Source organism: Delphinus delphis, chromosome 11 (assembly GCF_949987515.2).
Source record: "Delphinus delphis chromosome 11, mDelDel1.2, whole genome shotgun sequence".
In the NCBI taxonomy this organism is placed as follows: Eukaryota; Metazoa; Chordata; class Mammalia; order Artiodactyla; family Delphinidae; genus Delphinus; species Delphinus delphis.
The window spans coordinates 91942937-91963527 of NC_082693.1; the positions used below are offsets into that span (position 1 = coordinate 91942937).

At 56.3% G+C, this 20591-nt stretch overlaps 2 protein-coding genes across 4 annotated transcripts; both read left to right on the forward strand.

Moving 5' to 3' along the window:
* The first annotated feature begins 7600 nt into the window (after window positions 1-7600).
* Window positions 7601-10834, forward strand: LGALS1 (galectin 1). Its single transcript, XM_060023947.1, has 4 exons — window positions 7601-7712; window positions 8938-9017; window positions 10141-10312; window positions 10630-10834. The coding sequence occupies exons 1-4, from the start codon at window positions 7704-7706 to the stop codon at window positions 10774-10776; spliced, it is 408 nt and encodes a 135-aa protein (XP_059879930.1). The 5' UTR covers window positions 7601-7703; the 3' UTR covers window positions 10777-10834.
* A 4747-nt stretch (window positions 10835-15581) lies between these two features.
* NOL12 (nucleolar protein 12) lies at window positions 15582-20230 on the forward strand. Of its 3 annotated transcripts, XM_060025630.1 has the most exons (7): window positions 15603-15716; window positions 17072-17128; window positions 17229-17334; window positions 17621-17669; window positions 18207-18349; window positions 19306-19403; window positions 19803-20230. In XM_060025630.1, exons 2-7 carry the CDS (start codon window positions 17112-17114, stop codon window positions 19966-19968), a joined length of 579 nt encoding a protein of 192 aa, XP_059881613.1. In that variant the 5' UTR covers window positions 15603-15716; window positions 17072-17111; the 3' UTR covers window positions 19969-20230. The 3 variants fall into 3 exon arrangements, with proteins under 3 accessions (XP_059881612.1, XP_059881614.1, XP_059881613.1); XM_060025629.1 differs by lacking the exon at window positions 17072-17128 and having other exon boundaries at window positions 15582-15716; XM_060025631.1 differs by lacking the exon at window positions 17072-17128 and having other exon boundaries at window positions 15582-15716; window positions 19306-19427; window positions 19803-19930.
* Window positions 20231-20591: the final 361 nt, after the last annotated feature.

Sequence of the window (20591 nt, forward strand, 5' to 3'; positions counted from 1 at the left end):
TGGGAGTGTCTGTGGGTTGGAGTCTGTGTCCAGGGTGGGGCGGGGGGAGGAGCCCCTGCCTGAGCCTGCTCTCCCGGGAACTGGCCCACCCGCTTCGTGAAATGATTTACCCCAGTTGCAGAGTATTCTCTGTGTGCAGTGGTACCTTAGCACAATAGCACTTTGTGCCTCACTGAGTCGTTATATACCAATCTGCCTCAGTCCTTCAGAAAATCCAGCAAGCTTGCATTACTCATCCCACTCTACTCCTTGGGGAATGAGCATCTTAAAGGTGATGTTAAGTTAAACACGACGGCACACCCCTGGAAAGTGTGATCACCTGAGGCAGGATCTGGACTTGTGTGGGCTGACTCCGGGAGGCTGCGGCCCCTCTCTGTGGAGACAGGTGCGAGACCGGTCCTCACCCTCCAGGAGGCTCAGGTGAGGTGCCACGCACCCCCCTCCATTTCAGGCATCCTTCACACCTGGGCTGCTGCTGTGAACGTGTGCCCTGCTGGCCTCGAGCATCCTCAGTGCCTTCTGCAGAGCAGGTGGCCATCTGTGAGCTGGCTGAGGGTAGGACTTCGAGGTCTGGAAAATTCTCTTCACTATGATTCTTCTGGGGAAGAGGGAGTACTTGACTGAGCCTGGCTGCATCAGGAAGTGGGAGCAAATGTGCTCTTGTGGAGACTTCTGGTTGTGATGGACTTGGCTCAACCTGGCTAAGGCGTAAGAGAGTTTATTGGCTGCCCCAGGAGGTGGTCCAGCACCCTCCAGGCGCATCCCTCTCATCCTCTCACTCTTCTGGGCTTTGGGTGTAGAAGCGGTTGCAGCTATTATGTGATCGCAAAGCATGGCCCAGTGTATTTCTCTGCCTGTGACTCTGCTTCAGAAAGATGGGAAGAGCTTGTTGGGGTTGTTTCCTCCAGACCTCTAAAAGTTACAAACCAACAGAAAAGGTCTAAGAACAGCACAGTGAATACCATATGGCCTTCACTGGACTCCCAGCTAATATTTCAGGAAGCTGATGACACCAGTCCACAAAATGAAACAACTCCTTCACATTATACCCCCTGGTTTCAATAGTTACCTAGTTTTGCCTCCCTCCTCCCCCACCCCTGCATGTTGACTACTTTCTTGGTGACCAGAGGCCTTAGGGGTACTTTCTGTTGTCCCTGCCGTAAGTTTTTCCTCTGGGGGTGGCTCTGAAACAGTGGCCGAAGCTCAGACTCGCTGAAATCTGAGCTTGGTCTAGCATCAGAGTCCCACCCAGCACTCTTTTTATTTCATCTTAGCTATTACAGATAAGCATAACCACAGGACTGTAAGTTTTACTTTTTTCGCAATTCCTTATGCATCAGTAAGCCAGCTCCCCAGGACTTGGAGCCATGTCTAAATTCCATTGGTAACGTTAACCTTTTTTTAAAAAAATTATTTAGTTAGTTAGTTAAGAAAGCACATAGGGCTTCCCTGGTGGCGCAGTAGTTGAGAGTCCGCCTGCCGATGCAGGGGACACGGGTTCGTGCCCTGGTCCGGGAAGATCCCATAAGCCGCGGAGCGGCTGGGCCCGTGAGCCATGGCCACTGAGCCTGCGCGTCCGGAGCCTGTGCTCCGCAATGGGAGAAGCCACAACAGTGAGAGGCCCACGTACCGCAAAAAGTAAAATAAATAAAGCACATAATCTTGGGACTTCCCTGGTGGTCCAGTGGTTAAGACTCCACACTCCCAACGGAGGGGTCACGGGTTCGGTCCCTGGTTGGGGAACTAAGATCCCACATGCCACACAGCATGGCCAAAAAAATATATATATATATTTTTTTTTTTTTTTTTTTTTGACTGCAATGCATCGCTTGCGGGATCTTAGTTCCCCGACCAGGGATTGAATCCAGGCCCTCGGCAGTGGAAGCATGGAGTCCTAACCACTGGACCGCCAGGGGATTCCCCCACGCTTACCTTTAGACAGTGCAGCACAGCTGCTGCTCATGCCACGGGTGACCACGTGACCACATAGGAATCAAAGGTTCCTCATCCCGCGCCGTTTCACACTTTCTCTTCCCAAACCACACGTTCCCATGAGCCAGGGCCTTTGTAGCAAATCCCATTTCTCTGACACCAACTGAAAGGGAAAACTGTTTCCTCTGCCCACAGAATACAGTACTCTGACACCAAATGTGTGGGCTTTCTACATCAAGCAACTCACCAGTTTTCTGCAGACACCAACTGGGTATCCTACAATCTATCAATAATTCAATTCCGACACTACCTGGAGTTCGTGCAGACCCCACAGGTTAAGTGCTCAGTCCCCCAAGACTTTCCCTCACTTCAATGCCAGTCACAAGTGTCAGGTCATCACCTGGCACTCTGACCAACTGGCTATAAATCAGAGGCTCCCACAGCTCCCCTCTCGGGTCTGATCATTTGTTACAACGGCTCACAAAACTCGGGCAACACTACGAATACGGTTTTATTATATAATAAAGGATATGATAAAGCGTACGGATGAACAGCTAGATGAAGACATATACATAGCATGAGGTCCTGGAGGGTACAAAGTGAGGGGCTTCTGTTCCCGTGGGGTTAGGGTGTGCCACCCTCCCAGCATGTGGATGTGTTCACCAAACCAGAAGCTCTCCAGACTGTGTGGTTTGGGGATTCTCATGGAGGGGTTCATCACATAGGCATGACTGATTGTTAGTCTCTAGTCCCTCACCCCTCCCTGGAGGATGGGGGGCGGGGCTGAAAGTTACAAGCTTCTGATCACTGCTTGGTCTTTCTGGTGACCAGCCCCCCTCCTGAAGCCATCCAGGTACCCACCAAGAGTCACCTCATTAGAACAAAAGAAGATCCTATCACCCAGGAAATTCCAAGGGAGTTAGGAGCTCTGTGTCAGGAACTGGGGTCAGAGACCAAAATGTTAGAACAAAAGATGCTCTTTCAGGCACCCATATCACTTAGGAAATTCCAAAGGATTTAGGAACTCTGTGTCAGGAACTAGGGTCATGGACCAAATATACATTTCTTATTATGTCACACTCCCCAGATTTTAATTTAGAAATGTTTCAAACCAACAGAAAAGGTGCAAGAACAGCACAATGAACACTCATGTGCCCTTCACCTAGATTCCCAATTTGTCTGATTTGCTTAACTGCTCTGTATATATTGGGTTGGCCAAAAAGACCGTTCACTTTTTGGCCCATCCAATATCTTCACATTTTTTAACTGACTCATTCGAGAGTCTGTTGCAGATGTGAAGACAGTTCATCCCAAATCCTTTGGCCTGTCTGTCCTAAGAGCAAGGATGAATTGTGGATTGTGGTTGTGCAGAAGAGCAAGGACTGTCTACATGGCCACAATCCATGATCATGCAGGAACCCAGATCTTTGATTTCATTGAGCCACTGGATTAACCTACCATGGAAACCTAGCTCCAGACTGCTTGGTATGTGAATTTTCCTTAATTTTCAAGCAGTTTTCGTTGAGATTTCTGTTATTTGCAGCCCCAAACTCTCCTGATACACAGGTCCCAGGCACATTATAGAAAACATTAAAATGTACCCACAGGCCCCATTAAATAGATTTGTGGGGTGTTTTTGCTATACATTTTTCCAAATATTTTTATGCTTTTGTTTTAGACATGATTTGGCTATGGGGATCTAATTTAGGAGTGACCAACCTCTAGAGAGAACTGGGCACACTTTCGAAGAAAATTCAACCCACAAAATTGTTTCCAAGGTAATACAATTTTTATGACTACCGAGTGTTAGGTTTGAGCACAGTAAACGTTCATTAATTCCAGCTCTTCAGTCTTAGAATTTTGGGGCCAACACATTTTTTTCTTCAAGTCTCAAATATTTTCTAAGCTTTTAAAAAACTCTTAGCTTCCTCTGAGTCTATAATTGTCACACACACACACCCCCAAACGTTTAAAAAAATAAAAAAGACTCATGCCTGAGCCCTGGAGGACTAATGAATGACAGGGTCTGGACCCCACCCAGCCCTCATATGAGAGGAGGAGTGTTCCCCAAAGGCGAGCTGGGGCATGTGTTCAGAGGGCGACAAACACCAGGTGGGAAGGCAAAAGTGACAGAGTGTACTGTGTTTGGGGAGGTGGCTGGCTGGGGCAGGTGGAACAGCATAAGCAAAGGCAGGGAGGTGGGACTGGATGAGTGGGTAAGTGGGGAGGCGGGCTCCAGCACAAACTGGTTGGAAAAGTATCTGAAGTTGGGGGCAGCCCCCAACTAGTCCTTCCTTCATGGAGCAGGAGGAGAAGATCATTTTGAGGTCCAGGTATCCCCAGACCACAGTGTTCTTTCCTTGGCTTGGCGGATGAAAGGGCTGCAGCGCTAGCTCCGTGTGTGACCCTGGCCACGTGGCCACGCTCTCTGGGTGGTCTCTGCATCATTCAATGAAGGAGCTCTGGCGGCTCTGACCACCCACACTTTCCCCAGCTGAGCCAGCCAGGTTGCCTGGGGGTGTGGATGGTGTCTCAGTGGGCCTGGCAGCCCTCTCCGCCTCGGCCATCTGGAGGAGGCGCGGCCTTCACGGGGGGCAGGGCAGGAGTGGGCAGGCTGGGAAGGGCCGTGCTGGCCTGGATCCCCTATCTGGACAAGTTCAGCTCATTTCTCATGGCAGCAGCCAAGGTCCAGCCCATAGCACCAGCCTGTAGGATGGAGGAATTCCAGAGAGCTCGCTGCCTCTGCGGCAGGCCAGTGAGGGGGAGGAGAGACCCTGGGGTGGGTACCCTTGGCCTTCGGGGGTGCAGGAGAGAGAGCTGACGTGCAGCCCCTCTCACATCACTCCTGCAATCCTGCTACCCTCCAAGATGGGTGACATTCCCACCTTCCAGGCCTGGATACAGGTTCGGGGAGGACAAGGACCAAGGCTAGAGTCACAGCCAGGTAGCCCCCAAATCAGGACTTGTCCGTCTTCTCTGATTCTAACGTCGGCTCCATTTCAGGGCCCCAGAGCAGCTTCCCTGTGCAGAAGTTTCACCCACGTGGCCTGCTCCAGGAGGGAGGTGAAGACGAAATGAGATAATGTATGAAAGTGAGGCGCCGGGCACAGGGCCTGACAGATAAGTAGGCGCCACCAATAGGAGGCCCCAAGATGGGGGCGGGGGGCACACAATGCACCTTGTCCCTGGTCCCTGCCTCAGGAAAACTGCGGCCCCTGTTATAGGGGTCACTGGACTCTGGGGAGACTCCCCATGCAGCCTAGGCAGGAGGAGACTGCCAAGGGATGGGGGGTGGTGGTGAGGGGGAGGCCTCCCAGAAATGCCGACCCAGGAAGGTGAACTCAGCCTGGGAGAAGAGACAAGAGGAAGGCTAAAACCTTCTGAGACTCTATGAAAAAAATAATCATCTATGAAGTACAACAGACCTGAACTCCACCTTGTACTAACCTTATGCAGGAGAGCATGGCTGCACATCCCCAATTCACAGACGGGGAGACTGAGGCAAGCAGGGAGAAGCAGCTTGCCAGGGTGCCCTGGGGAGGGCGTGGCAGAGCTAGAACCAGAACCCGAGTCTCCAGACTCCCAAAGGGGCCTTTCCGGAGCCTATACGCCCTGTCACCCTGCCGCTCCATCTCTCGACAGGCCAGATGCCGGAGAGGAGTAAAGCAGCCCCTCATCCAACAGCAAACACTTCCTGGTGCTGGACCCGTCTTCCAGGTTGGGGGAAGAATGGAGGAGCAGCTCCTGAGGCCCTGAGAGCCCAACTACTGGGTTGGAACAGCCAGCCAGTCCCACCTGATGGCAGTCACAGCAACGACTGCCTGGACTCCTCCTGAAATGCCCCCATTCCTTGACCAGGCAGAGAGAGTGTCTGTGGGCCTCGGAGGGGAAGCACAGAGGAAAGGCAGTGGAGCTAGGCACCCCCCCACCCCTCCCTAATGCTGAGGTTTGGGGGAGGCCCTGGAGGAAAAAGTGAAGCTCTGTTGTTGGTTTCCGTGGCAGCTGGCTTGCTCTAGGAGGAGGGATGAGGGGCTCGCAAGGGGTGCGACCCAACCTCTCTGGACCTGCCTCTCAGCCCCGGGCAGCCTCTCTCCTCCTGTGCCAGCGTGGGTTTCAGTCATCTGGAGGAAGGTGGGGTCTGGGGAGGCAGTGCAGGGCAGGGCAGGTTTGCTCCAGATGTGAGTCACCCCCGGTCCACATCTACTTCCCTCTTCAGTGCTGGTGATTTCAGAAGGGGGACAGTGACGTGAAGGCGGTCCTGTTGATAACTCTCTTAGCAAGCCCCCCACCTCACCCAGTGCTCCCCGCGCTCCTTCCTCTACCTGGTTTCTGAGTGTGAGGTGAGCACCCCTCCACCCCACCTTCAACTCTGTTGCTGCAGTGATTTTCCCTGCAGCCTAAATCTGGCCTCAATACTCACTCTTCCTATAACCTTTGGTGGCTCCCCGGCAACCTCCGATAAAACAATGCCCAAACCCCTCAGTGAGGCCCTTCACGATCCAGGTACCGCTGGCTTCCCACCCTCATGCCCCGTCTTTCCCCAGCACACCCTAAACTCCAGCCATGCCCAGACGCTCACTGTTCCCCAGACTTGTGCCTTCTCATTTCCGAGCCTTTGCCCACGCTGGAATGCCAGTCCCTGCTTCTTCACCCATCCTTCAAGACCCACCTTCTTCCCATTCTGGACCATCCCACCAAGGTGCTCGCTCATGACTTCCCTCAGAGCCTGCATCGTGCTACTTCTTAATTAGATTCATGGCCAGATTCTGCCCCAACAGTGGGCTACTTGAGAACAGGGACTGAGGGCTTCATCTTTGAATCCTCTGAGGCTAGCTCAGGGCCAGGCACATAGTAGGTACTCAGTAAAATAAACAGATGGGGAAAGGGAAAGCTGTGCCGGGTGTCAGAGGGAGAAATGTGAGGAGAGTGGATGGGGGTGCACAGACCGGGGACCCCATCCCCTCATGGTCTGGCTCACCCCGGGCCCTCTCCCAGGCCTGAGCCTCTCGGACAGGACAGAGGCTGTCAGGCAGGGGCTCTTGGAGGATCCCCGGCAGACCCCTCGGGAGGGCAGAACGAAGCCTGAGGCCTGAGCCCTGAGCCTGGGCGGCGGCCTCAAGCCTGGCACCGGCCCAGCCTTTCTTTAGCGCTAGCGAGGAGCACGAGAGCAGCAGCCGCAATCTCTGCTTCAGAGGGAGGCCCAGGCAGGGGCAGGGCTTTGTGGTTAATGGGTCCTGGGTCCTCTGCAGAGGCGCCCAGAGCGGGCCACGCCCTGGCCCCTGCCAGGGAGTAGCCTCACGAACCCCAGATCTAATTCTTGAAGGACACTGCACCTCCTCAGCCGCCTTCTATGGGGGACCCCCTGAGCTCAGCTAGCTGGCCCTGGCCCTCTTCCAGCCAACTCTTGGGCCTAGCTCATCCTCAAACTATTTTCCACTGGCTTCCCCCAATCCTTGCCACAGCATAATTTTGGGAAGGGGTAAGAGAATGGGAGGTGGAGCCTGGACCGTGGGGGAGTGGCTAAGAAGGAATGGGGGGGGTCTCCACTCTGATTGGTCATCTCTGCTCCAGAACTGGCTTCAAAATTCCATTGACTCCGCCTCCCGTGGCCCCCATCTCCTTTCTGAGTTACAATTGGCTCAGCATCCAGGGGGCGGGACTCACCCGGGTCTGGTCCAGTTAAAAGGGTGGGAGCGGGCTGTGGCCCATCTCTCGGGTAGTCTTCAGACAGCTGGTCCCGAAGTCCCAGGAACATCCTCCTCTCCTCAATCATGGCTTGTGTGAGTATGGGGACCCCACTCCAAGGCCCAGAGACGGCGTGGGGGCAGACAGCCAGGCATAGTGAGGGCAGATCACGATCTGGGTTCTAGTTCTTGTGGTGTGGCCTTGAACAAGTGTCTTTTCTGGGCCTCAGTGGCCGTGTCTGTAAAATGGGGGTGGGCTCCATGCTTCCCCAAGGCCTTCTCTGGCTTAAAAATTTTCTGGATTCCTCCAGGGTCTGACAGCAGTTATTTCTGCCAAGGGCTTACATTCTGCAGCTCTCTGAGAAGTGGGAGTGGGAAGGGTGTGGCCGACTGGAGGTGGAGTGGGGCATTTTGAGGGTGCCCGGGCCACTATCCCTTCCCCCTTCCCCCCAAAGAGCCTCCTGTCCCCTCCCCCCTGCAGCTGTCCCCGTCACTGGGCCAGGGCAGAGTCACCCTCTGCTCGCGAGCAAAAGTCGCCAGGATCTGAAACAGGCTGCCGGGAGGGAGCCTGCTTGGGTTAGCCCGGGGCGGGTGATTCTGTCCAGGCTGGTCAGGTGGGGGCTGGGGGCATTCCCGCTCAACCATTCCTCCAAGCTGGGGGGTGGGGGCTGTGATAAAGGAGCAAGAAAGCAGCAAGAATCTTCTGCAGGCCCCTAGGGAAAGGATTCAAGTTTCTGGCAGGAGGAACCACTCACACCAGTGAAGCTCTGCGCTGGCTCTTGTTAACCCCGAGCCAGCCAGGTTGCAGGCTCCCGCCCTGGGCTGCTCTCCCTTCTTAGAGGGGTCTAGCTGTGCCCCTTAGGGGTCTCCTCTCCAGCCCCTGGCCCTCTCTGCACAGAGGAGCTTGAAGGGGATGGTGGGGGATGGCCCAGCCCCAGGCCTCTTCCTCGCCAGCAGAGGGGCAGGCGCCTCACTCACCTTCCTTTGCCCCCAACTCGCAGTGTGACGCATTTGGAGCCTGGTTCTCTCCATCTATTCAATGAGGCGATGGAGCACAGCACTCCACCACCCAGGCTACTCTGCATCTAAAATCCCCGGGCTAAACCGCAGAAACTTCTAGATCCTGTCTTCTAGAACCTCAGTCATGTTACAGACAAGAAACTTGCCCAGGACCACACAAAGAAGGAGAGTCTAGAACTTGCAGCCGGGTTCCTCAGCCTTCGGGTCGGCCTGGTCAGAGCAGGCCTGGTCTTCCCGGCGCGGGGCACGACCTCCCACCCTGCGTCCTCTAACCCGGCTGGGCGGGGTCTTGTCTGCGCAGGGTCTGGTCGCCAGCAACCTGAATCTCAAACCTGGGGAGTGCCTCAGAGTGCGGGGCGAGGTGCCCCCGGACGCCAAGAGGTGAGGGAACGACGGCGGGGGCGGCGGGCAGCAGGCGGCGGGGGCGGGGGCTGGAGCTCGAGGGTCCCGCCCCGCGCCTGGCAGGGGCGTGGCTGGCCAGGCCCGGCTCCTCCCTCCGGCGGGGCGGGGTTAATGTCGGCGGCTGCTGAGGCTACGAGTTCTGGGTGAGTCACTTCCTCCGCGGAGTCTGGACGCTCCCACCGTTGTCGCCCCCTTAAACTAAACCAGCTGCGGCCTCGTCAGCTGCCTCGGCTGGCCTTCCCCTCCCTACTGCTGTGGGCGGGACCAGAGGCTGAGCGGGGCGGGGAGAGGGAGTGAAAGGGTGTCACCCTCGCTGCCCGCCCTCTGAGGTCTGTGTATCCTGCGCTCTGGACTCTCGACTTTTCACTCCTTCCGTCCTTCCTTAGCTCATCATTCATTCGGCCAGCTGGCCTAGTTTCACCGCAGCCTTGTGAGCTTGGACCAGTCAACAAACCGCCTTGAGCCTCGTTTGTTAATCAGTTAATGGAGGGGGGAGGTTGTGTGGAGGCGAAATGCTGGGTCATCTCACACGTTGATGACCAGCTGACAGTATAGAGCCGCACGCTTCATATGCACTGCTCATGTCATTCCTTCTAAACCCTCAGAGGGAGGCCTTGCTGTTACCTCCACTCAGCAAATGCATTATTGTTATTCGTTCATTCGCCCCACGGTTACAGAGCACCTACTGTGTGTCACGCATCATGCTGGGCACCAGGGATACAGAGATAGACAAGACAGACAGGACACTTGCCCTCCCAGAGGTCACCATCTGGAGGGAGTTTCTGACCTTGACCAAACGGGCAGGGACACAAATTCATGTCTACAAGAGTCCTGGCTGTCAGCATAGCAAGGCCCTTAAGAGATACTTCCTGTGGAGCCCCTACTGTGCAGATATGGAAACTGAGACCCAGATGGAGCAGGGACGTGCTCAAGGTCACACAGCAAGGAGGTGGCAGGGCACAGCTAGAATCCAGGTTTCCTGCCTCGGCTCCATGCGTTGCCCCGGTGAGGTCCATTAACGTGGACTGAGTGGCACAGACCGGTCGGCCTGAGGGGGCTGCAGCGGGAGGGGGCAGCCTCAAGCCCACCCGCTATCCCCTAGCTTCGTGCTGAACATGGGCAAAGATGGCAACAACCTGTGCCTGCACTTCAACCCCCGCTTCGACGCGCACGGGGACACCAACACCATCGTGTGTAACAGCAAGGATGGCGGGGCCTGGGGGGCTGAGCAGCGGGAGTCCGTCTTCCCCTTCCAGCCTGGAAGTGTTGTGGAGGTGGGCTGGGGTCTGGGGGTGGGGTCAGGGCCCTGGGTGGGCTGGGGCAGAGCTGGGTTGAGTGGCTAGAGACCGGGGTCCCACCCTGCCCCCCCCTTCCCTCCCTCCCCATCTCCCCTCCCTTCAGTCACCTGCTGTGTGATCCTCGGTAAGAAGCATCCCCTCTCCCAACCTCAGGGCCTCACCATGAAGCGGGGCTGTTGTCAGGGCTACGTGAGGAAAGGGCTCTGGGGGGGCCTAGGACCTGCAGGCCGTGGCTGCAGGGCCGAGGCTCCCGCTGTGGGGTCCACACGCTCACTGCTCCTCTCCACCCCCAGGTGTGCATCTCCTTCGACCAGGCAGACCTAACCATCCAGCTGCCTGGTGGATACGATTTCAAGTTCCCCAACCGCCTCAACCTGGAGGCCATCAACTACCTGGCAGCCGATGGCGACTTCAAGATCAAGTGCGTGGCCTTTGAGTGAAGCCAGCCGGCCCATGGCCCCCAATAAAGGCAGCTGCCTCTGCTCCCCCTGAACCGGCCTCCTGTGTGTGTGGGTGTGGAAGAGGAGGGTTCCGCCGACTCCCCCAGGCTCCGCCCCTTCTTCACTTCCATTCACTGCCTCGGTGCACGCTGGAAGAGGAGGGTTCCGCCGACTCCCCCAGGCTCCGCCCCTTCTTCACTTCCATTCACTGCCTCGGTGCACGCATACACTTCCATTCATGGCCTCGGGGCACGCATACCTTTGTTTTTGGCTGCGCTGTGCGGCTTGTGGGATCTTGGTTTCCTGACCAGGGATCGAACCCGGGCCCGTGGCAGTGAAAGCGCCGAATCCTAACCACTGGACCGGCAGGGAATTCCCTCGATGCATACCTCTTAAGTGCTAGTGACATCTTGTTCCCCTGGGTCCCCTGGGCTGAACAGAGAGCTCAATACACAGCGAGGGGCTCAGTACTAAATAAGACCCAGTCACTGCCCTCAAACAGCTCCCAACTCACTGGGCCCGAGCACACAGTAGATGCACAAAAGATGTTGAAATAAACGAAAACGGGAAGAGAGGCAAGGACAGACTGATTCATGCCATGGTACCTGGGGCAACACGGGGGGAAGTGAAAGGAATGCCTGGGGCCCCTGTCATTTGTTTTCATGAACTAGAAAGAGATATGGTTCAGACAGTGCAGGGAAAGCAGCTGTGTGCCCCTGTGGGCCTTAACTGACCTCTCTGAGCCTCGGTTTATTCATTTATATGAGGGGGATGATAGCACGGAGACTACCGTGGGACTGTTGTGAGGATGAAATGAGGTGTGTGATGGAGGATGAGTGTAGGGCCTGGCACGACGTACACATGCAGTGGATAGCGTTTCCCGTCGCTGCCGCACTACCTCTTGAGATCTTATCCCCCGAATCTGAAGGGGAGTAAACAGGCTCTGAGTGATGACTCCCTGGTCTCTACCAGGCCCAGCTGAGCCTTCTGGGGCTCCCCAGGCATCCCAGCTTTGTGGCGCCAGGCCACACACCTCAATGCTACAGTGTAAGGGCAACCAGGGTGCTAGTCTGGAAAGTCGGGTTCTGTGGCCCTCCTCAGGACCCTCAACCCAACATAGGGAAGATGGGCTTGGGCGATAGTCCTGGCACCACCAGCTGGCCCGTTTCTGTATAGGAGGAATTGGGGTCGGTGGCAGGATACGCCAGCCCCTGCAGAGAACCTACAAGTAGAGGCCCGTGGGCCAACTTGAAGCCCCGCCTTCAGGTTCTCAGAGGCCTCCTGCTGCATACAGCCTGTTCCCTGCACCGCAGAGTGCGGGAGACTCACCCTCCCTGAGATGAGGCCTCCGTGAGCCTCTCCTCTGCTGGTTTCCAGAGGACGTGTTTTCCAAGACCGGCCAGGCTCCGTTACCTTGGAGGGCAGTCACACTCACTTGTTGCAAGTGATGGGACATGAGCTGATAGCTGGGCAACTCTGCAGACCGACCACTCCCCTGCACCTTTTCCTTTCTGCTCCCTGCTGTAGGGCCCCCTACCTCCCTGTGAAACAGCCCCTGGGAACTGAGCCAATGTTCCAAGAAGGCTTGGAATCAGGACCTCAGCTGGCACCCCCAACCCCCAAGGCAGTCTCCTGAGGTATGTGTTGGGTGGGAGCCTGGCAAATCTCACTCCAGGACAGCCAGCACTAGCTGTGGAACCCTGGCTAGGTCTCTTCCACCCCCCAGTCTGAGTTTCCTCATCCATAAAATGGGGGTCATTATTTTCACCTGGCCCTTTTGGGTGGGTGATTCCCATCTCAGTGGGTCTGCTGGAGGGCACATCTCTATAAGAGGGCCAAGAAGGATGGAGCGCAAAGGCTGGGAGCTGCCATGAGCCACACCCAATCTCCAGGCTCTCCTGGGGCACCCAACTGGCCACCCAGAGAGAAACAGCTTTGGCAGTCTGGCTGTGGATGGGGCGCCCTCTGCTGGACATCAGAGAAAGTGTCTTCTTGACTGCCTTTCTCTGATCCCACTTATTCTCTCTACACTGGCGGAACTCAACGATACTCCAGGACTGGGACTACAACCAGACAGAGGAAAGCCCTGGGGCAGATAAGGAGAGAGACCACTGGCAGTGGAGGAAAGGAACTGGGCTCGGAGTCAGACAGACTTGTGTCCAAACCCCAGCTCTATCACTGTGTGCCCTTGGGCCAGTTAATCAACCTCTCTGAACATGTTTCCTCATCTATCAAATTGCATTAGTACTAGTATCCACCCTGTGCGGCCGTTGCAAGGATCAGCTGAGATAACGTAGAGAACTACACTGTGCCTGGCACATAGTAGGAGCTCCGTAACTGTTGGTTCCCTTCACCTCTTTTAAGACTCGGTGTGTCTCAAGAGCCTGTGAAACTGGGTCCAGAGAAACTAAGCAGAGTTCTGCCCTTAGACCACCCAAGCTTCACCCTCAGCACTTGCTCTTCTTGTCTGTGTGACCTTGGGTAAGTGACTGCACATCTCTGGGTCTCATTAAAATGGAACTCATACCTCAAAATAGATAATCGTGTAAAGAGCTAAATTAATGGCAGCTGCCGTAATTCTTTTGGCTCATCATCTTCATCATCATTTCTATTACGGAGAACGTACCACCTCTTGCTGTGCCTGGCACACAGCAGGGGCTCAATAAACATAAAAATAATGTCAAGGAGAAGCTGACTTAAAAAGGGAAGTGTTTTAGACTGTGAGTTGCAGTAAATGGCTCTCAAGCTTTTGGAATCTGGGTGGGGTTGCCAGTCCTGCATCTCTTTTCCTGGAGTAAAGGGGACCTGGAACTCCCAGGGAAGAGTTTGGAGCAACAGCACCTGCCCGAAGTGGCGAGCTTCACTCTGCACTGGGAGCTTTCGCAGATGTGACCTTCCTGAACCACTCGTGGGCTGGCAGTTCGGGCCCGGTGGGCTGCGAGGGCGGACTGTACAGAGCTCCCCACACGAGGTCCTGCATAAGCAGGTGTCTCCTTACTCGGTCCCCAGTCTCCGCGCCTGACCGGAAGCTCCGGGAGGGCAGAACCACTCCACACACAGGGCAGCAATTGAGGATGACGCTGCACACCACTTAATAATGGGGTGACTTTGCTTAAGTCACTTATCTCTGAACCTCCACATAAGGCGGCTCGCTGGGCATCTTTTTGGGGGGCATCACTGCATCCAAGGCAATGCTTTCTCCCAGGAGGAGGGTGCCAAGGGTGGCATGGGGCACTGCCACTATAGGGTGGCAGAGGGGCAGAGGGGCAGTTGTGCATCACCCTGAAGCCCCCCGCTGTGCCCTGTATTTGAGGATAACTTCCTCTCAGTGCCCAACGTGGAATCCCTCAGGCGGAGGACCCTTGTGGAATGGGTTCAACATTCGTGGAGAGATGCACCTACTGTGTGCCTAGCTCCTTTCAAAACTCATGGTCAGGGTCTGCGTCTTGCCCCCGGAGCGGGTGTGCTGCTACTGGAGAGTGATCCCTCAGGCCAGCGCCCCAGGATGCTGGGCCATGAGGCCAGTGACTCAGGTCAAGTCTCAGCTTTACCAAAGAACAGCAGTGTAACCCTGGACAAGTTGAGATAACAGTTGCCTTCCCTGTGTGCCTGGCACACAGTAGGCACTCAATATGTGTGTGCTTACTTGCTCTCTGGGCTCCAGTCACTTGTCAAAGAAGAGCATTGGGTCCTAAGAGTCTGTTATCCGCACTCCCAGATTGTTCTGTGGTCACCTCCTCTGGGAAGCCCTCCACACTGGAAGAGCCAACCCTGAGCTCCTCCGGCCTCCCGTGAATCTCACAGCAGAGGTGTCATCCCCTGGACTGTAATGATCATTGACCCTGTGAACCCGTGAGTCCTTAAGGGCAAGGGCAGCAGCTTGCCTGCAGTACACAGCACAGATGAGTTGAGAATGGGGGATTCAGGCATACAATCCCAGCTACTAAAATTCCCCTTCAGGTGTTTTACTTACTGCCTTCACATTCATGCCGTCATTTTTAGTAGAGGATGTGTTACTACATCCCAACTCCATACTTGGGGAACTGAGGCACAGAGAGGGGTGATGGCTTGTGTAGCAAACACATGTGTGGCATGTATTACGTTATACATACACGCTACATAACACACTTATCCCTCACAATCAGCGTTCTCAACATTTGGTCTGTGGATCAGCAACAACAGCATCACCTGAGAACTGCCTGAAGTGCAAATTCTGGGGCTCACTCCAGAACTGCTGAATCAGAAACTCTGGGGTGGGCCCGAGCGATCTGGGGTTCAGCAAACCCTCCAGGGGATTCTGATGCGCGCCAACGTTTGGAAACCACTGCCTTACAATACCTACCAAGTCAGTATGATTAGTCCTCTTTTACAAACAGGGTGATTGAGGCACAGCGAAGGCAACTGGTCCAGGACCATACAGCTGTAACTGGGGTACCAGGATTCTAATCCAGGTAGTTTGGCTCCAGAAACGTGCTCTTGGAGACCACCACGGAGTTGACATCCAAATCAAAAGAAGGATCAGCAATCTTCGGCCATTCACTAATAACTCTGTATTGAGCACCTACTGTGTGCAAGGCACCGTGCTAGGCGCTGGGACCTCTGGGTCTCGCTCTCACCGTTGTTAGTCTAAGAGAGGGAGTGGGGCTGGGAGTTGCGGGGGTGGGTTGGGGAAGGGCAGGAATCTTGCCTGTTACAGGCAGAAGAGAGGAACAGGGAGACGGGCTGGGCGGCCCCTTTAAAAGGCGGGGCCTGGCGAGCGGAACTGCGGGGCGTCTCTGCGGGCACTTCCGGGAGGCTGGAAACGCTACACCGGAAGTATCGGGTGAGAGGGAGCGGCGCCGCCGAGGCCTCACCGCTATGGGCCGCAACAAGAAGAAGAGGCGAGATGGCGACGGCCGGCGGCCGCGGCTCATTTTGAGCTTCGACGAGGAGAAGCGGCGGTGAGTGTCAAGGCTGGACCGTATCCTCTTCGGACCGCCGGGCAAGACTAAGGCTAGGTCCGCCGGCACACGCTCAAGCGGAGGGCCCTTCCGGTCCCGCCCTCTGGGCGTGGTGCGAGGCTCCCGGGGAAGGAAGCGGGCGCACTGGGCCCCCAGCCCAGAGGAATGGAATCGTCCGCCCCGCCCTTACTTCTCTTTTCGGCTCCCCAACCCGCCTAGCGCTGCTGTGCGCGCCGCCCGAGAGCGGGGAGCTCGGGTCTCCGAGCGGTGGCTTCGACCTCCCTAGCCCAGCCCGGCGGCCCCGCACGCAGCAGACTCAGCTGCTTTTGATGAACGATGAGTGAATGAAACGAGTGGCTTAAATTCATTTATTCGCCAGGCGATTACTAAGCTCCTTCGGGGTGTGCGCGCCAGGCCTCGGGATCCCTGAGTCGGACTCCGAAGCCTTAGCGTCCGGCCCATCACATGTCCCCCACTCAGAGTGCCACCTGGGTATATGGTAGTGGGTCAGCGAAAAGCCTAGCGTTGGGCCCCGGAACAGATGGGAATGGTGCAGCAGGCTCTAGAGAGATGAGAGGGGCTGAGATCAGATAGGGGGAGGGAGGGAAATGCTGAAGAAGCATCAAGAAACTCAGGGTGGGACTTCCCTGGTGGCGCAGCGGTTAAGAATCCGCCTGCCAATACAGAGGACATGGGTTCGAGCCCTGGTCCGGGAAGATCCCACATGCCGCGGAGCAACTAAGCCCGTGAGCCACAACTACTGAGCCTGCGTGCCACAACTACTGAAGCCCATGCGCCTAGAGCCCATGCTGCGCAACAAGAGAAGCCACTGCAATGAGAAGCCCATGCACCGCAACAAAGTAGCCCCCACTCGCCGCAACTAGAGAAAGCCCGCGCGCAGCAACGAAGCAGCCAAAAATAATACATAAATATTATTTATTTATTAAATAAATAAATAATAAAAAGAAACTCAGGGTGGCATCAGCACAACTTACAGATGAGTCCAGGGGCGGGGTCCTGGGCAAATGGGGGGTTGGTCCAATGGAGAGTTCGTGGAGGTCTGGGTGAGGGTGGCCTTAAAAGCCCCCCTGGAAGTGGCTTAATTCACTGAGTAATGGAGTTTGCCAGAGAAGAAGGGACCCTCACCTGTTCTAGGTTCAGAGGCCCTCAGCCTGTGCCCACCACCTGGCCCTGTTGCTGGCAGCTGAGAGCCCTGGAGGGTAGTGAGTGGAGAGAGGCAGCATCTCCCTCTCTTTCCCTATCTTACACTCTCTGTGACCTTGGGCAAGTAACCTTGCCTCTCTGTGCCTCAGTGTCTCCCATCTGTAAAATGGGGATGTGTACCTACTACGCAGGTTGCTGTGACGATTACATGAGTGAACGTACATTTTTGGAATGGTGCTTGGCACATGGTGAGTGCAGTATTAGGTTTTCTTTTTTTTTTTTTTCTCTTTCTGGAGCAAGCTCTTCTTTCCTTGTATCCTGACTTTCTTTCTTGCCCCTCTGCTGTAGGGAGTACCTGACAGGCTTCCACAAGCGGAAGGTGGAGCGGAAGAAGGCAGCCATTGAGGAGATCAAGAAGCGGCTCAAGGAGGAGCAGAAGAAGCTCCGGGAGGAGGTGCAGAGGGAGAGGGCAGGAGAGCGTCTCTGACTTCCAGGGGACTTGCAGCCTCGATGGCCCGAAAAGGGGCACCTACAGGGATGAGGGGAGGTGTGGGCAGGCCTGGGGAGCAGTTTATACAGATAGAGACACCGTGGGCCCAGGTCTGGGGAAGGTTTATGGTGAGATCTCCTGGCCTTTCTGTTCAAGCCATGGTCTTACTCACCCTGGAGGTGAGCAGCGCCTCTGCCTGAGGTTGGGCTAAGAGGCTATACTCACCATGTTCCCTTCCCTTTGGTTTCAGCGCCACCGGGAATACTTGAAGATGCTGGCAGAGAGAGAGGAGGCGCTGGGTAATCCCATCCTTGGCCTGTCCTGGCGAATAGCCAACAGGCTGAGTTTATTTATGCCTTGGTGGGTGGGAGGGGAGGGGTGTGAGGGCTGCACAGAAGCTGACGTCCCTTGCTTTAGGGATTTTGGTGGTGACCTGGCAGCCAGGGGTAGTCCTCAGCTGTCTCTAAACGTCAGCGGATCAGAGACCAGGAGGAGATCCAAACCTCTTGGTAAACTGATCATGAGCAGAAAGGCCAGCTTCTGAGGCCTGGAGGGACTGGGGGTGGAGGGGTAGGGGAAGCAGTAGCTCCTGGTGTGGCTCCAGCTTTGTCCTGGTGGGGACCAGGGGATCTGAGGTCTCCCTGGAGCGTGAAGGGAAGAGTTGGGGGTCATTTACAGCATTTGCAGGCCAGGCTCTGGAGCTGGGGGCTTCCTGGATGCCCTCCAATAGAGCAGGGGGGGCCACTGCACTCCAGGGCTGGGGGCAGGGGGCGGTGGCTGGAGCCTGCTTACTTGTGCCCTGGGGCTGAGGCCTGGCTCTGTGCCCACTCGCACAGAGGAGGCAGACGAACTGGACCGGCTGGTGACAGCAAAGACAGAGCCGGTGCAGTATGACCACCTCAACCACACGGTCACCGTGACCACCATCAGCAACCTGGACTTCTCAGCGGCCCGGCTGCTCGGACTGCCCCCGCCTGAGGTGGGTCTCCCTCGCGGCCCCAGGGAAGAGGGGACACAGGGGCAACCTAGCTGGCCAGGGGCTCACTAAGTGCGGGTCCATGTCATGGGATTCCAGTGTGAGGGGCTCTTTCCTCTGGGGCACCCTCCAGGGCCTGGACAAAAGCCCTGAGCCTGGGGCTTCAGGGGCCGGCTCTACCACTAGTGGCTCTGGGAACCTGGGCAGGTCTCTCTGCCTTGTCTGCTTCTCTTCACCACTACCTTGGGGTCGCTGATGATAGCAGCTGCCTCGTGGGGTCGCTGTGGAGGATAAAAGTGGTGGATCCACTAGAAGCAGGCGAGAGAGCCGTTGATTGTGATCACTCACTGCATGGTGTGTCTCTGTGCCCTGATCTGTGGGGTGGGAGTCACAGCAAGTTCCAACCAGCGTTTTTTTTTTAAAGAAAAGGAACACAATACCATTGAAAATATCAAAAACGTCACAGCAAGTGCTGTCTTATGAAACGTTTGTTTCAGTTAAACTTGTGTTTGGGTCGCGTAGGGATTTATATGCGTGTGCACGTACAGTCACCAGGTAAACCACAGCCCCGAGCATGGGTTACGGTGTCCTTAAGTTCGAGGGCCACCCGTTTATTGCATCCTTTCTGAGCTCACACTCACCTTGTATTTGGTGCTCATTCTTCTGTAAGGTCTGATGCAAAGACCAGTCTCGTCTCCGTCTTAGAGTTCGTTCATTTGTGAGTGTTTGAGTGTGTCCACTGTAGGCTGTGGTGGTGGAGAACTTTGGAATCCAGCTCTGCCCGTGTCATCCCTGCTTTAGGGCACACGTGGCCTTTCTGCCCACGGCCTTCTCTGAGCCCCGACCCAGGTGAGGGAGGCGGCAGGTCATGCCCCCACGCGACAGAGCCGCAACTACTCAGGGTGCCCAGGCCCCTCGATCCACCGCTCCCTGACAGTCCTTCTCCTGTGCTTCTTTAGCAAGGGGCCGGGCACAGGTCTGAGGAGGGGGCGTCATCCGCGGAGAAGCCGACCAGAGCCTTACGCAGGAAGTCCAGAGACCCTCTACTGTCCCAGCGGTGAGCCCTGGCCTGTCCTCCCCTGTGAGCCTGCTGCTATGGCTGGCGTTGTGAGGGCGCCTGTGGTGGGTGGTGTGGGGCACGTGTGGGGCCCTGGGCAGCCCTCTGCTCTGCTTGTCAAGTGGTCTCCCTCACTGCCCCCCATCTCCACCCCCTGAGAATGTCTGACCCTGGGTACCCCTAGTGCCTGGGGTAAGGGCCTTTCTTGCTGTGAGCTGAGGAGCTGGCAGGCCCTCGGGGGACAGAGCGTGCTGCCTTTGGAATGGCGTCCATGGCCTGTCCTGATTTCCCCTCCATGAGCTGGGCCATCAGTCACCCCTCTGCCCAAACTTCCACCCGCACCTTGTTCCCCAGGGTAGACTGAGGCCCGAGCCTCACCAGCCTTCCGCCCTCCCACAGGATCTCCTCTCTCACGGCCTCACTGCACGCGCACAGGCGCAAGAAGGTCAGGAGGAAACATCCCAGCCGGGCCCAGGACTCCACCAAGAAGCCCCCAAGCGCCACTCGTACCAGTAAGACCCAGCGCCGCCGGCTAACAGGCCAAGCCCGGCACAGCGGGGAGTGAGCCCTGAGACCCAGGCCATGCCCCAGCCTCGGCTGCAAGGACCTGTCCTGTCCCAGCTTGGCTGTCCCGTAAGCCAGCCTGCACCCAGGCGCTGACTCCCCAGCCCAAACTTGGGAGGCCAGCACCTCTCTGGCCTGGGGCTTAGACTCCAGCCGACGCAGGCGGCTAAGAGCTGGCATCCGCCAGGGGGAGCCTCCAGGGCCACGTTTGGGGCATCTTCCCAAATGTATACCCCACCGAACCTTGATTACATTTGTGAAAGTAAGCGCACGTGTGGACGGTTTGTCCCTGGCCCCCATGCCGCATGCCGAGGGTAGGCGTTTGGGGTGGAGGGAGCTGCTGGAGTGTGGGTCATCCTCACTGTCCAGCAGTCCTCCCTGTGGGCACGAAACGCTAGCGCTAGGCCCGGGCCCCCAACCTGGGTGAAGGCCGGCGCCACCACTGCTAGAGGCCAGGGCCTCCCTGCAGCTCTGGGACCTGGGCCGGTGGCTGAGCAGAGCTGGGCTCTGCCTTTTCCTGGCTGGGACCTTTTGCCTCTTCCTTCTCCTTGGCCTTGTTGGCCTCCTTAGCTGACGTTGAAGGGGTGGAGACGGGGAAGTCCCGGAGTGTTCCTCACCCCTGCA

Bases quoted from the DNA above. Each gene is read 5' to 3' on its own strand.
- LGALS1 (XM_060023947.1), top strand. The intron at 9,018-10,140 runs GTGAGGGAACGA...GCTATCCCCTAG, and splicing joins GTGCCCCCGGACGCCAAGAG to CTTCGTGCTGAACATGGGCA. The intron at 10,313-10,629 runs GTGGGCTGGGGT...CTCCACCCCCAG, and splicing joins AGCCTGGAAGTGTTGTGGAG to GTGTGCATCTCCTTCGACCA.
- NOL12 (XM_060025629.1), top strand. From the start codon at position 15,634: ATGGGCCGCAACAAGAAGAAGAGGCGAGATGGCGACGGCCGGCGGCCG. The intron at 17,335-17,620 runs GTGCAGAGGGAG...CTTTGGTTTCAG, and splicing joins AGAAGAAGCTCCGGGAGGAG to CGCCACCGGGAATACTTGAA. The intron at 19,404-19,802 runs GTGAGCCCTGGC...GCCCTCCCACAG, and splicing joins GACCCTCTACTGTCCCAGCG to GATCTCCTCTCTCACGGCCT.